Source organism: Amblyomma americanum, chromosome 1, assembly GCF_052857255.1.
Source record: "Amblyomma americanum isolate KBUSLIRL-KWMA chromosome 1, ASM5285725v1, whole genome shotgun sequence".
In the NCBI taxonomy this organism is placed as follows: domain Eukaryota; kingdom Metazoa; phylum Arthropoda; class Arachnida; order Ixodida; family Ixodidae; genus Amblyomma; species Amblyomma americanum.
The window spans coordinates 313867745-313883863 of record NC_135497.1 but is presented as its reverse complement, the minus strand read 5'-3'; the positions used below and the strand labels follow the sequence as shown (position 1 = coordinate 313883863).

The 16119-nt window shown below is 43.8% G+C and overlaps 1 protein-coding gene across 1 annotated transcript in view; it reads left to right on the top strand.

The window, feature by feature from the left end:
- LOC144120251 (superkiller complex protein 2-like) overlaps window positions 1–2623 on the top strand; it is a 52029-nt gene extending 49406 nt beyond the window's left edge. Inside the window, exons 6-7 of the mRNA XM_077652653.1 lie at window positions 2232–2366; window positions 2573–2623. Coding sequence (XP_077508779.1) covers window positions 2232–2366; window positions 2573–2623 — 186 coding nt within the window. The remainder of the gene's footprint in view (window positions 1–2231; window positions 2367–2572) is intronic.
- Window positions 2624–16119: the final 13496 nt, after the last annotated feature.

Below are 16119 nucleotides of genomic sequence, written 5' to 3'. Positions count from 1 at the left end.
TTTATGATCTCTGCATTGGATTTTGAGATGGCTAATTGCAGCATTTCTGGCCTACTTCTTCGTTTTCCTCGTTTTGCTCACATAGTTGGTCATTGATGTATCGCTTTGTTTCTTTATTTAAACTTGTCTCGAGACAGTGAAATAACAGTGGAACACAGTAAACACCCTCCCCCATCACTGGTAGAAGGGACAAAAACATTCGGTTTTGTCATCTCGTGAAGCAAGTTCACATCGGGTTGTTTTCTCTGTCCTCACGATTTCTGCCCAATCTTTCATTTATGTCAAGCAACTAGGAGATTTGTGCCCATAATTTTGAAGACTGTTTTGCGCACGATTTTTGTTCGTTTGGCTACAGTTTTCTTCTGCTGCTAAATTCATTGCTTCATCAAAAATGCAGCATAAGATGCAGGGATACCTAGGAACAGTGATGTATCAAGTGGGAATATAGTGCATGAGAGCGTGTGGGCTGTGCGCCAGAGCCATGTATGTTTGCCGTAGTTCGGTAGAATTTTAAAAATAACATACCAGGATAAAGTAACAGCTAGGAATTGATCATCTAAGTTCTACTGTATTTTCATGTCTGTCTTTCAGGGGATAGACTTACAAGTCGGTTAGTCGTGCATATTTGCCAGTTTTTTTGCACACAAATGTGGTGAAGCACTCATTCCGTTTGCACTCTTCTTTCTAACATGTTGTTTATTGTGTACCTTTAATAATCAATGTTAATTCAGATAATAGCAACCTTGGAAAAGTTTCACTCTTCTTTCCCTTTGCACCAAAAGCGGTGGCCTAGTGGTTTGAGCATCTGCACCGCATGCAGGAGGTGCGGGGTTGGATCCCCAGTGCCACCGGGCACCCACTGATGATACAATGGATAAAAGTTTCCCCTGCCTGGTGCTCGGCATATTTAGTTTGAAATGCTTGGGAAATGGGTCTTTGACCCCACATTGTGCAATGAAAATTACCTTGTGTCATGGCGCTCTTTGTCCAAAGCTGCCTGCCCTTGCGCCATAAAAATTCATCAATTTCAATTTCTTTTTGCCCTTGGTTGAGATTTTATGTGGAAAGCATGCGGAAGTTTTTGTTTTTTTCAGTGACAGCTGTTAAGCACCCGTTCCTGGATTTCGTGTCATAGTAGCTGTAGTAGTCGGTATAACCGACGGGTGTGTTGCCATGCAAACCACTCAGAGGATGTTACCTTGGAAGGAGGGTGGTATAACTTGAGTGGAGAAATGCATAACCAGTGGGCGGTTACCACTGTAACCAAAGGTATTGCGAGGTTAGAGGAATCACCAACTGTAAGATGGTTACCGTGGAACGAGGAGGGTATGGCGAAAGCGTAAGAAGGTGCAAGCGGTTGGTGGTTACCGCAGGAACCTACCGGAGGGTAGTTACTGTGGAAGGAGGACTGTATGATGAGAGTGAAGGAAGGCATAACCGTACGGTGATTATTACAGGAACCGCCAGGTAGGTAGTTGGTGTGGGAGAAGGAGGATGTGGCAAGAGCGGAGGAACCGCCTACCAGAAGATGGTTTTTGTGGAAGTAGGAGGATAAGGCGAGAGCATAGGAAAGCTTTACTGGAAGGGGTTACTATAGGAACCACTTGAAGGGTGGTTACCATGGAAGGAGGAAGGTATGGGGAAAGTGTAAAGTGAAACCAGAGGGTGGCTGCTACGGGAACCACCTGGATGGTAGTTGCACTAGTATTAAAAGGAGAAGGGTTACCATAGAAGGAGGGTATGGTGAGAGCATAGAAATGCATAATCGGAGTATGGTTACCATGGGAACCATCGGAAGGGTGATTACCATGGAAGGAGGAGGGAGAGTATGGCCAGAGTGGAGGAACCTAGCATGGTCCATCTGCGGCAGCAGCTGTAAAATGTGCCACATGAGGAGAGTGGATGGTAGAGTCGCGCGCCTATAGCGACGGACCAGAGAGGGGAGCTAGATGAGTAGCGAGTATGTGTGGAAAACTATAAAAGAGCGTTCTTGAACTGTACAGATATGAAGTTGCTCTCGCATCCTCTACCTCAACATGTTGTAAAATATCAATACCTTAACAGCTGTCACTCAATGTCTTGCGGTAACCGTCCTGTCACTTTTTTTATGTGTTTAATGTGCTGCTCTTGAAGACTTAAGTTCAAAGGTTCTAAGCAAACAAGATGCAACTGGGGATATTCGTTGCTACAAACTTTTGATTGTAGCACCCTTTTTTATGCTTACAATGCAGCACTTCGCACACATCATGCAGCTGACGGTTGTGCAGGAAGGTATTATCGTTCGGTGCATCCAACGCCTGGACGAGCTCCTCAAGGATTTTAAGACAGCTGTGGGCATTGTCGGCAATCCTGAACTTCGTGCCATGGTGAGAGAGGCATCGTGATTGATTCGTTGAGATATCGTTTCTGCAGCCAGCTTTACTTGCAATGAGGTATGACACCACTGTTTTAGTTTAAAGGGGCTACAATCAGGTGTTTTTATCTTGTCTATATAGCAAGTTCTTGCATTTTCTTGCAGAGAGCACACTTCAAAATGGTGCAAACCCCTTTTTTGTCTGTTTGCCTTGTTCAGCCAATGTCAGCAGTGGTATTTCCAAAGAGTGTAGTTCGGAAGTTCTCCTAAACACTAGGAATTGCAAAGGATGCAAGTTACAGCCGGAATTATAATTTTCAAGTGGAGTCTGATCCCAAGTGTTATGAGCCACATGATGACATTGTAGATTTTCTGCAGCAGCTTTGTTCTTTTGTGATACTATTCATGGCTTTTGACGCTGTTGAGAACAGATGTAAGCAGGACCTGTGCCAGGCGTCTTTTAGAACTCAAAACCAGGTTTATTCTAATCAGCATGGCAATCGCAGAGCCTGAACTCCATGTCATGTGGCTCGTGTCAAATTGTGTTCCTTCACTGTTCGGTTGACAGCCATGCCATTACCGGACCAGAGGCAGAAAGGTACTGCTGCTACTGGGTGACCAGTAAGAGGAAGGGACTGGCACCAGTGAACATGGCGAGATGCTTTTTTCGCAGTCGAGAGACGTGGAGGGAGATGAAACAAAACAGCGTGGTTGGCAAAAGAGGCCAGCTTGAGTCTCTCAAGAGCAATCCAGTAGGGTACCTATTAAAGTCCACTTTGTATGATGCCGAACAGTGCTCAGGGATCCAAATTGGTCCGAGTTAATGCGGCTGAACCAGCTCCAGTGTGATCCGTGATGCACAAAAACTTTGGTAGCTGTGTGCAGGCTGCATGACACACAAATGTTCGAGGTTTTCCAGGATGTCATGATTAAAGGGGGACACTGGTCTTGCACCTTGCTTAGTTTTTTATACTGATTTTAACTCTTAAATTACCTTTTCACAAATTAGTTCATAAGATAATTAATTTTAATTAGTCATTCATTAGTACCTTGGTGCAAAAAGAAACTGGTCTATAAAAATAATTTTTAATCCATGGCTGTGAGTATGGCGAGTAAAAAGTGCAATAATCAAAACTGTTTAAGCATTTTACCTTCATTAGTAATTTTACTGCACATGGAATATCAACATTCAAGGTGTCAATATAATGCATCGATAAACTTTGCAAAATAATAAATTTTTGAAGCGTGATTAAACAGTTGTGCTTCGATTATTGCACACACTGTGCCTTCAGCTTCCCTTATCTCTATCTGTCCTAGATGTTGAGATATCGACATGCAGTAATCCCCTCGTTATAACGTAGTCAGCGGGACGGCGAAAAAATTTTGTTATAAGCAGTAAATCGATATAAGCGACCACTCGAGAAAATCTAAAGCAGTCGAGCTTTACTTGTGCCGCAACGGCGAGGAAGTCAAAATACAATGTATTCAGTGAAGCAAAACATTATTCAGGTGCAAAAAAAGGCAGTGAGCTTTGGCTGTTTCAAGTTCTTACCAGGCGCGTGCAACCCCTGCTCTAATCTGGCCAAGCACTGCACGAGGCCGCGGTGGCTGCCCATGCAATCAACCTTGGCCGCTTTCATGCGGGGGAAGGGTCACGGAAATGCTGTGGCTCGAGTCTGAGATTGTGTTTGTTGTGCTCAAAAAACGATTAGCCGCTCGTTGTAGGTACACAGCGCGATAGTGAAAACTGAACGTTTTTGCGGTAGGGGCTTCGCATGATTATGGCCAGTTTTTTCTCCCGAGGTGTACAGCTGTGAAGTTTGCAAGTGAGTTTTTCGGTGCACCGTTGTCGACGACACTGTGCTAATTCTACGGTTCGAGTGTCAGTGTTCACGCAGCGTCGCGTCCACGTCGTTGACAGATGTCTAGGAACACAATTCAATGACCCTAACATGCATTTAGACCGTTTGTCTAGTCGGGTGGTGCGAATCAAGCATGACCGGCTCAAGAAAATCGCCGGGGAAACACTGTGGTTGCGTTGACCCGTCATGTTGACAGCCTACTCGCCGCTGCCGACGCTCGGAATTTTCGTGTTTTCGGCGAGTTAAGCATGGGCTCCATGTACGTGAAAAAGAGAGCGACGCGACGAGGCGGCGCGGCGACGTCGCTCCGTCGCTTAGTGGCCAACCTCCATGCAAGCGAAGGAAGCAGGCGACGCGCACAGCGGACTACGTGCTTGCGCGCACAAGCTTAATAAACACGCCCGTAACCTGTTCTCTCTCTTAAAATTTTGTGAGTGTGTCTTATAGTCTATAGTCAGGGCAAAATGAATATTTCCTCTTTGGCAGTGGAGATAACCGAGCCGGCGTGCTTGCGGAAACGAAGTCACATCACGGATTCACAGGGGAGGTGTGCCTTCGTTCGGTGCCTGCGCACTCCGGCTTAGTAAAAACACTCCCATAAACTGTCACCGCAATCTGATTGTAAGTGAGCAAACTATAATATACCAATGAGAATGCGCGCCGCGAGTGTTTTTGTGCACGTATGTACAGTTGGAGCGCAGCGGCACGGTGGATCGAGCACCGGTACCCACGGCTCGACACGCATCTCTCCCTGCAGTACGCCCGCTCGTGTGGCCCGCTCCAAATGCTGTTAGCCCTCCATAACCAACAAGTAGATTCTTTTCGTTATTTAAATCATGCGGGTCTGCCTCACAGCTACAAAACGAAATATTTTCTCAACGGTGGCGATGACCAAGACGACGCGCTGGTAGGGCTTCGTGAGATGTGCCTGTGACAAACCATGGACAAATCGGAAACGGCTGTGTGGGGCTCTGATTGGCCAATCGCGTGGGGGACTTCTGGGTGACGAGCGAAATTTTCTGTTGGTGCAGATCCGAGCGACGAGACTAGCGATTCGGCACAAATGCTTCACGCGACGGCGTCGCTCGTCCCTTCACGCCGTCGCGTTCGCGTGAGTTGTCGCGTACATGGAGTTAAGGCTTTATCGGTCAACTTGCGCCGTCAAAGGTGCAACGAAGCTAGGGTCAGTGTTTATTGCGAGGAAGGCCGATTATGACGAGCGTGAAGCAAATTTCTAGACCGGCTTCCCCAAAGTCATCTTCCCGATTTGTTAACGTAGCTCCTCGCGTCGAACACGGCAAAGGGCGTGCGACCAGCAGTTGCTTGTGACCAGGCAACAGCTCAACAAAAGCGTTGTTCATGCTTGCAAGCGCGACCTTTGGGTCGCCTTCTCGTTTGAAGCGAAAACTCTCGGAAATGATGTTGTTCGCGCGATTCCGAGAGTTTCATCTGCTTTGGCCGATGTGAAACGGTTAGGCTTAGCAACGACTACAGCAGCCAGGGAGCAGCTCTGTTCGTTGCCGAAAGCTCGTTTCACTTGCGACTCGGAAGCGTGAATGGGCTCATAATGAGAGGGACACTTCTTTTGTGCTTTTTGGCACGTTTCAGTGCTAGAAATGTTCTTTGGAGCGGTAAAATTTTGCTCACCGAGCGCACCTCTTGGAATGCTACGGCGCAAGTCTGCCCGCAGTCTTTTGGCCACTTTTCGGCATCCAAGACACCACGGTTTTCTGGCATCGCAAAGCATCATGAAAATTTTATTTTCGTTTGGATTCTATCATGGGGGACACCAGCGATGAGACTGCAACCGATTCGGGCACGCTTCCGTTCGCATCCACTGTAAACAGCTGGGGGCACTCGGCACTCGCTTTGTACCCATTACTAGGCAGGTCATCGGTCATAGGTTTGGTACTTTTGTGACCTGTTCTGTGCCTGCCTGAGACTAATTTGTCGGCGGTATTAATTTGTCACTGCATGCGCAAAAGGGTCGCCGCCGCGCCGCTGCGGCAGCGATACCTCCGCTCGCCACTTCGCTCTAACCGGGTCAAGATCTTCGTGCACTTCGAGCAAAGCGACTTAAAATGCATGCGTTTGGGTCAGGACCGTAAGAAATTTCGAATAAAGCGATATTTCGAGTAAAGTGATTTCATTATAACGAGGGATTACTGTACTAAGACAGCCAGATGTCTAAAATTTTCATGCCATTAAATTATCTGTGCTTGCATAAATTTAGGTAACACAGTGATCTGGATTTAATATTATAATATCACTGATTTCCCTAAGGAAAACTTTGGTACAGTTGGAAAATAATAGCTGTATTTTCCACAAATGTCATTTTTATAAAATCGATTTTTTTAGTTTGGTATCAAAGACCAGCGTGCCCCGCCGATAATGCCAAAACATGTTGCAGAGCAGCTTGATGTATTCACTGTGTCTGAAGAGGTGGTCAGAATGTATAGTTGTGGTGCAGTTTTTCTACAGTACACTAGAATGAGATTTATGTACAGCAACATGGTTGCTATCTACATTTTCAGTGCCCTTATTTTTTATTTATTTATTTACAAAATACTGCGGACACTGAGTCCAAGCAGGGTGGGCGAATAAGTCAATATAACTGCAAAAAATGCAAGACAGTATAGTAATAATTGGTTAAAACTCATCATGACAATTAGTTGATTCCAGTCTGTTATTGTGCGTGGAAAGAACGAAAACTTGTGTCTGTTCTAGCGAATATAGGGGTTAGAAAGCTGGGATGGTGTTGACGAATGTGTGGTTGGTGCCGGCATTAAGTATGATGAGGGATCCAAACCCAATTTGTTATGTAATAAGGGATAAATAAGTTCTAACCTAAGCTTTCTTCTCCGATGTTCAAGTGGTTCAATTTTATTAATCGCCATTATAGTGGTTGGGGAGTCAGTCCTTGCATATTTATTAAAAATAAACCTGACAGCTCTTCTTTTTATTCTTTCCAGATTTTTTACGTTGTATATAGTATACGGGTCCCACACTATGCAAGCATATTTTAGTTTAGGTCTAATTATTGAAGAATAACAAAGTAGCTTAATGTTAGAAGGTGCATTTTTTAGTTTTTGTCTTAAGCAGCAGAATTTTCGAAATGCAGCAGAGCAGATATTGTTTATGTGCAAGTTTCATGATAGATTGCTACTTATGGTTACTCCCAGGTATTTGTAGTTGGATACTTGTTGGAGAGGGAGAGAGCCTAATTTATATGTGTAGCTATGATGTATAGTTTTTCCGGTTATCGGCATATAAACACTTTTATCAGCATTCAGAATCATGCCCCATCGGTCGCACCATTCGAAAATGTTGTTGAAAGCATTGTCCAGGTCACTTCGATCTTCCTCATTGGCAACTTCTCTGTATAGAACGCAACCGTCAGCGAACAATCGAATATGCACTGGTGGGTTAACAACTTGAACAATATCATTGACATACAAAAGGAAAAGCAGCGGGCCGAAAATGCTTCCTTTGGGAACACCGGATGAAACTGGAAAAGAGCCCGAACGATGTCCACCCACTTCAAGAATCTGTTTGCGTTCTTTTAAGTATGCAGTAATCCATGTTACTAAAATATCAGGAATGCCAATTTCTTTCATTTTAAAAATTAGTTTATCATGAGGCACTTTGTCAAAACGCCTTGCTAAAATCCAAAAATATTGCATCGATTTGGCCTTTATTATCTATGCAGGAAGCAAATGAATGTGTTACTGTAATTAGCTTTGTTACCATCGAGAATCCTTTTCTGAACCCGTGCTGGAAACTAATTAGCGCTAGATTTTTTTCTAAAAATTATTTCATACAGTGTGCAACTATATGTTCTAATAGCTTACAGCATGGAGACGTCAATGATATGGGACGCATGTTCTGCGAAAGAAGACAGTCTCCTTTTTTATGAACGGTAACAATTCGGGCTGTCCTCCAATCATCAGGTATTTTGGCTATTGACATCGAAGCGCAAAAAATTATCACAAGGAATTTAGCCAGAGTTTCGGCATAGCGTCGCAGAAATGCGTTTGGAATGTTGTCAATGCATATGACGTTTCTGTTTCCAGGTTCAGTAACATTGAAAAGACACCAGGGTAAGAAATAAAATTCACTTTGGCGGGATAATACACTCTGCTGTTTTCAGTACATGTGCTCGGTGCAGAAAATACACTTTGAAAATGACTATTAAAATGCTGAGCAATAGCCTTTGGATCACATACCGTAGTGTTGTTCGCCAAAATTTGTGTGACTGCTTGCTTTTTTTCACTTATAATTCCAAAACTTACTTGGCTCAGTTTTTATAAAGTTTTGAAGGGATGTGTTGAAGAAATAATCTTTTGAATCACTTAGGGCACGTGCTAGATTCTCCAGCAATTCCTTGAGCAGTTCAGGATCTGCGCGTTTCTTCTTGTGCCGTTTTACCCTTCGCCTCATTTGAATTATATTGCGTGTCATCTATAGGGTTTCCTTTCTTTCTTTTTTGTGCCTGCTTGCTGCAAAGCTTTGATACAATACAAACAGAATTTTTTAAAACTGTCCGAGAGTGCGCAGACATCGATATCATTGAAATCAACAAGGCAGGTTTCCAGATGTTCAATGACAGATGCGTCATTGGCATGCGAATAATCTTTAAAGTAACGTGGCGATGAGTATTTCTTTTTTGTTTGCCGTACTGGAGAAAATGAAGCACTAACCAAGTGGGGGTCCTACAGGCCTTGTTCCACAGAAACAGTAAAATTTACAGTGTCGCGAGGGATGAACAGCAAATCTAACAACGAATTCGTGGAGCCGACTTTGCGGGTTGGTTCCTTAACTCTTTGCGTCAGGTTGTAGGTAAGCATTATTTTAAACAATACGTTGGCTTGCTTTGTGCAAGCACCGAGACTGTCGAGAAGTCCCCAGTCCACACCTGGCAAGTTGAAGTCGCCCATCAATAAAATTTTACTGTTTTGGTACTGTGACATGATTTTCTAGTTTAGTTAAGTAGTCGGTTCCAGAACTAGGAGGCCTATAAAAAGCATATAAAACAAAGTTTTGTCCCCAGCAGGAGAGTTTCACACATAGGCATTTAATATCATGTACATCATCTTGCAAAATGGCTTCAATTTGTTTCTTAATTAGGACAGCCACTCCACCACCCCTAGATTCCCTGTCTTTTCGAAATACAGTGTAAGAAGGAGGAAAAACGTCCTCATCATTCACATCACTGTGTAGCCATGTCTTTGTAATCACTGTAACGTGTGGATCTTGGTGTAATAGTGTTATTTCGAGCAAGTATTTCTTATTAACTAAACTATGCGCGTTAATGTTTATGTGCAAATGTTTGCTCTGATTTTGCAAACCCTGTCATGCCTTGTCCTGCTGATCTACTCTCTTATCCGAGTAGACTATCTTTACGCTTTTATTTTGTGATTTATCCTAGAAAAATATATCTATCCACTTTTAGCTTGCCATGAATAAGGGTGACCTTTTTTTTGATCCCTCTCTTCGCTCTATCCCAAAGCAGTTTTCCTGTCTGCAGCGTAGATTGGAAATAATCATTCTGAATTGATATTCCTGAGCCTTTTAGCATTGTAACATTTTCCATTATTGTCTCTTTTTCTGCAAAATTCTGCAAATAGAGAATAACGGGGCATTTATCGTTCCAACGCCCCAACCTATGAATGCGCCCGATAGATTGGCAACTGACTTGAAGCTTGTCCTCAAAAACTTCTTTGATTATTTTATCTTTCAGCATAGCTTCTGTTTCTTCAGGTTCCTCAGTAATACCATGAATGATTAGCTTGGACCGTCTGCTTCGATCTTCGAGATCAGTCAGGTTTTGGCTTGAAAAGCCATTGCATTCTCTATTGATTTCAAGGTTTTGTGTATTTTCTGGGGCTGTTTGGTGAAGGTTGTGTTTCGTTCAGCTTTTTCTCCATTTTTTGTATTAGGCTCTGCAGATCACTTTCCATATTTACAGTCTTAACTGGCTCTCCTTTCATTTCACTGATTTTGGCTTGAAGAGACAGCTGGCCGTCTGTTATTTGTTCAATAACTTCCTTTTGAGTCGGGCCAGGATTCATCTCGATATCGCCACAAAGAAGGAACTTGCAAGCAGTACAACATTCATATGCCATGACAAGACAACGGCGGGGGCACGGCAGGACCAGGATACCTCGGCAATCACTACGAATGGTGCTCGAATAGCTACCAACCTGCAGAACGTAGAACAGCGTCCTCGTAAGTGACATGTTGGGCCCAGGTCCGCCGTGCCCACTGAAGGTGAATTCCTGCGTCGCTTCTTTTATACCCGTAAGCTCCGACATCGTCATGATGACACGGTGTCCAGTTCGTAACGTGGCGGAACCCAGGATAACCTGCAGAACGTAGAACAGCGTCCTCGTAAGTGACATGTTGGGACTAGGTCCGCCGTGCCCACTCAACGGTGCCTTTAGGATAACATAATTGATGGTACCTTTAGAATGATGCCGTTTCATTACGGTTATAATACTGCTGTGTCAGTCTTAAAATGGAGCCTTTAGTCTGCTTAAATTGTGGCTTGACTGTGTATTGTTTTACTGACCCAGTGGATAGTGCCTATAATCTATGGATGTTACCACATTTTGTTCCAACTACTAGTATCTTGAAAACCACCCAGTTGGTAAAATTTATTGCCCATCTCATGACCAAGTGTGTATTTCAGCATCACTATGTCTAGCTGTTGTGTCTCTGAACTTCACATGAGCTTCACAGTATTTTACTTTTTTTGTTTTTTCATTATACCCATATGGATGTATTTTTTTCAGCCTAAGCTTTATAATGTAGCACATACTAATTACACTAAACTTTCCAGCTTCATCCTTTTAATTTTACACTGGCCTTTTTTGCAGCAGGTAGCTCATTGTTCAGAAAAGTATGGAAGGGAACAGGTCACATGTCTACTCAAAGATGAATAGTACATTCTTGGGGATAAGCCCAGCAGCTCTTATTAGATGCCTGCATAATTTACCACAAGCCCTGTTCTGAATTGAGTGGCAATGTTATGCTGCTATTAACCCATAAATCTTGCCTTCACAAAGAAATAAAAGCAGCAAACAATTGAGAAAATTCATTTTATTTGCATGATGCAAGCTGTCTGAAAATAGGTCGTTCATTGCCAATCAATCGAGGTCATATGTTTTCACCTGGCATTCACTGCCACTTGAAGCAGCGAATTCATTGCAATCAACCCAAACCAAATGGTATGTGGAGCTCATCCTTGTTGCCAGTTCTCTGGATTTGTCCATGTGCTGCTATTGGCTGATGGCCTACACAGTACATTGGGCAAAAGTTCATAGTTATTATTAGCTCATGCACTTCAGTTGACACAGATCCTCTAGCTTTTCATAAACTGTTATAAAGTCATTGGACTTTTGCATGTCATTGCATTGTCAGATGTGTAATTCGAAAATGGTAGTGATGGTCGGTGTAGATTAGTTGCTTTCCAGCCGTCGCGGTGGCTGAGTGGTTACGGCACTCGGCTGCTGGCCCGAAAGACGTGGGTTCGATCCCGGCCGCAGTGGTCGAATTTCGATGGAGGCGAAATTCTAGAGGCCCGTGTACTGTGCGATGTCAGTGCACGTTAAAGAACCCCAGGTGGTCGAAATTTCCGGAGCCCTTCACTACGGCGTCCCTCATAGCCTGAGTCGCTTTGGGACATTAAATCTCTATAAACCAAACCAAACCAAACCAGTTGCTTTCCAGGGGAACCCAAGTTTCTCGCTTAAACAAAGACTTGATGGTCTATTTTGCTGAAGCGAGCAAAATAAAGTGCACTTATGAAGAGTGTCAGTTTCTAAAAGTGGACTCTAGCGCAGCTAATTGGCGTAACGTAAGTGCACTCGCCGAAGTGCGCTGTCCGACTTGAGTGCGTTCAGAGAACACACTTTAAGGGACAAGTGCCTCACCAGCAGCGACTTCAAAGGCACAATATGTGTAGTGCATAAAAAATACTTGTTTATTTTACTTGCTATAATGCCTTTTTAAATATTTTTTTGTTATAGGTGCAAGCGAAGTAGCACAACAAAGGAATGCGATTAGATGCAACTCTGCTGCATGCCGCCATTTTGTTTGTTGTCAAAATTCTGGATAGTCTTGCCTATGTTCTTGGCTTTTCTTCTATTTCTATTTTTTGGTTTTTTATTTGCACTATCGCTTCCTACAATCAATTTTTAAGAGCTTTTTTTTTTCATCAACCTCATCCGAAATTGCACTCATTTTCTGTCTTCATTTTTTTTTTTACTACGAGTGCATTTTCCGCCATGAACATACCCGACCATACGTGTTTCCGTCGAACCCTGAATTTCATCGCTTTCCTGTTTAGCACCACATAGCCTCAAGTGCCACTCGGGATGCCGAAGTGCACTCCTTGTGAGTGCACGTAACTTGCACGCTTGACAAGGGTATTAAACAGCATTTTGTTTACTTACTAGCTAATATTGAGGGCTTCAGTTATTAGCAGCCTTTATTAAGCTTGCTGCTTAATAAAAACTGATAGCATAACAAATGCTACAGCATAGAGAAGTAGCTTTGAATGACAAACCTGTTATTGAAAACCATGCAGAAAATGGTTGATGTACTTATAATCCACTTTTAAGAAATTTTGTTCTAACCCGAGTCAAAGTGATAGAAAGATGCCTAAATGTGAACATGCAGACATATTAAATATGTGAAATGCAAAACAAAAATATTCCCTTCCACTTGTTTCATTCAAATCAGTGCCAATTTAATTTTCTAGGTGTCGTTGTAAAGGTCATTGTTATTGCTTTTCAATGCGTTATGCTGTCAAGTTTTAAGTCCACTCTTTTTTGACAAGTTGTGTATTTCTCTGATACAGTGGAACCGATCGGTGATACAGTCAGGAGTGATGTGAAGTATATAATATGAATTCATAAAATTCCCTGGCCAGTGTGCATTGTGTACAGTGTGCAAAATTGTCGGCTGTTATGAACACTGTCACGTGCCTCTACGGATGATACAAATGCAGGAGCCACGGCCACACTTGCAAATACCAAGTGTTGCCCTCACGTTGCCCTGCGCTGCGATCATCAGTCACGCAGTGCACACTGGGTGCACTGAGGGGTGGCACCCAAGCATAAATCCAGTCAGCCATAAATAAATTTGTGTAACAGCATTTCTTGTGCCTCACATGTGAATTTTGTTCATTTTACAGTGACAGCTCTTGAAGGCACGTTTTTTAGTTCTGCACCGTCGACGCAACACCGTGTCACGCTGGTTCGTCGGCATGCAGTGACGCCACGCTGAGTGGTCCAAGCACAATGACGAATCAAGGGACAGTTAGTTGGGTCACACACACTATCTGAGAGAACAGATACAGTAAATAGCTAGTTAATTTGTGCATGAAGAGACCGGAAAAGTGTTTGAATTATCGAATGGCCCTGAAAAAACCAACAGGAACTGCTTCCATCACGATAAATTTATTTGGTTGCTTGTTTTTGAGCTAGATGAGAATGGCGTGAAAATGACTTATTTTTAGCGATGGAGCTTTGCCGCTACTGTGTCAAACACTTCACAAACTGTAGCTTCGTGTGTAAGGTGTTTTGATTGTACATACTGTGCATGGCATGTGACAAGCGTGCAGTTCGGCACACTGGAAGAATGGAAGAACCACGCACATGGAAACGCTCAGTGGCACTGAAACAGTAAGAAAAAAATGGGGATAGAAAAGACTAACAGGACCCTACATTCAGTGCCAAAACGGTGCATAGCTGAGCTCAGTTGGCTGGCTAATGCGGGCTGCCACGGAGCTCAGGAAGGCAAAACTGAAACTGTGTGTTGTGGCTGTTGCTGGATGGGGCTTTCCGTTGCCATGCCTGCCATTGCATGTACTGTCGGGGACAAAAGTGGTATACTCCATGCAGCGGAAGCCAGAGCAACGGAAAACTGCATCGTAATGCCATCTACAGGCGGCATCTGGGATTGAGACAGCCAATGGGAGCCCTTTATTATCTGCAGGCATGTCGCTTGACTCGTTGCAATGTTTCGTGCTTTAGATGGCGTTACGATGCAGTTTCCCGTTGCTCCGGCTCCCGCTGTGTGGAGTATACCACTTTTGTCCCCGATAGTACGTCGGAGGTGTGCGAGCGAGTGTGCTGCATGGAATTCAGGTTTGAGTAGGGCTATTTGGATGATTGCTTGCCACGCCTTCATACCTACACAAAGCCTCCCTTGGGGAGCCTGTTCGAGCTAACCGGTGCAGGACCCATAGCGTCTGAATTTGCGAGCATGTGACGCCATAGACTTACATGGGCATTGGCTGGGACTGCGCTGGCAGTTCGAATCATCCACATTTTCAAATTAACGACTTTTTACTGCAATAATAAATAAAAAATATTCACCACCCCAAACAGCTGTCGCTGAATCTCGCATTAACACAGTGCGAACTGTGCTGTAGTTTTTTTTTTATATACTATTTGGGGTGATGCAAATATCTTTCACTATGCCATGACATTCGTATCATTGAGGTTCTGCTGTATACATGATGTGTTGGATAAGATCAATTAGATGTGCGAAAAAAAAATTATTAAGGAGTGCATGCTAGGGTCACGTTCTTGGTAGACGAAGGCAGTTGTGACTAGTTACTAGAAACCACATTGTAATGTGGCACGTGACAGCAGTAGCCTAACCAAAGGTTTTAGCTCTACCAGCTAATGCTTATCTCTACCAGCAGTGTACGAGCTATACAGTGCTGGTGTGTGAGGGTTGTATGAGAGGGTAAATATCTGACCAGCAACACCTAGCATCATTTCTGCTTTTTCAGCGGTTACTCAGTGGCTTTGGCATTTAGCTGCTGACCACAAGGTTGTGGGATCAAATCCTCGCTGTGGCGGTCACATTTCAGTGCAGGCGAAATGAAAAAGTGCCATTGTGCTATTTGGTGTCAGCATACGTTCAAGAACCCCAGGTGATAAAAATTGTTCCGGAGCCCTCCGCTACAGCATCCCTTATAAGCCCATGTGCAGGTTTGTCTCCAATTCCTCAAAACCACGAGATTCTACTAGTCAAATGGTGTTCTCTAATTTTACATACCATCCAATTATTTCTAAGAGCAACATGGTGCCCATATGGCTGAAAGGAACCTTGCATGTGCCCATTTCTGTGTGCAAAAGTTCTAGCTCATTTTATTTGGTATAACTTGAGCAAAATGGCACTGAATCATTTTTGTTGTGTGAAACTCTTGGAGTAGCAGTATTTTACGGTGGGTAGTCAGTAGGTCTGTCTTGGTCAGCTGTGATGCTTAATATTGTCGCTGTCAAATCTTTTTGTAGGTTCCTTGTGGTGGCGTGTGCTGCGCCGTGACAACATGCCTGTTGCGGCTGTGAGCATTATAGCGAAATTCAGTTGACTGGTGTTGGCCGTATGTTAAGACCTTATGATGTTCTTGTCTAGATGTCCTCATCAGTGTGCGGGGGAGGATTTTCACTGGTGTATGTGGTGCAACAGCCATGAGCCTTGAAGGCTGCCACTGTGGTGATGGGATCTGCCTTGTGAAGGTTTTTGATGTTGATTTTTATGTGCATGCTTGTGGTATTTTACACACCATGGCATTTTTCTGCTTGGCAGGTAGCAGCTATGCACATTTTTAGCTTGTTTCATGATGTCTTTTTTTGCGGGACATCCAGCTCCTTCCAGTTATTGCTCTTTGCCGCCTCGTCTCTGCGCCGCCCCCGCTCTCTCGTTCGAACGAAATAGTTCGGCTTCCATGGCCATAATCAAATAGCATTCGGCGAACGCACTTATCGCAACTGCGGTAAGCGCGGGAAGGAACTTTCACTTATTGCAGTGGCCCACCATGGTACGTAATGTCTTTCGCCTGCGTCGTTTTGGGACAACGGAGATGTGTGTCCCTGGGTTCCT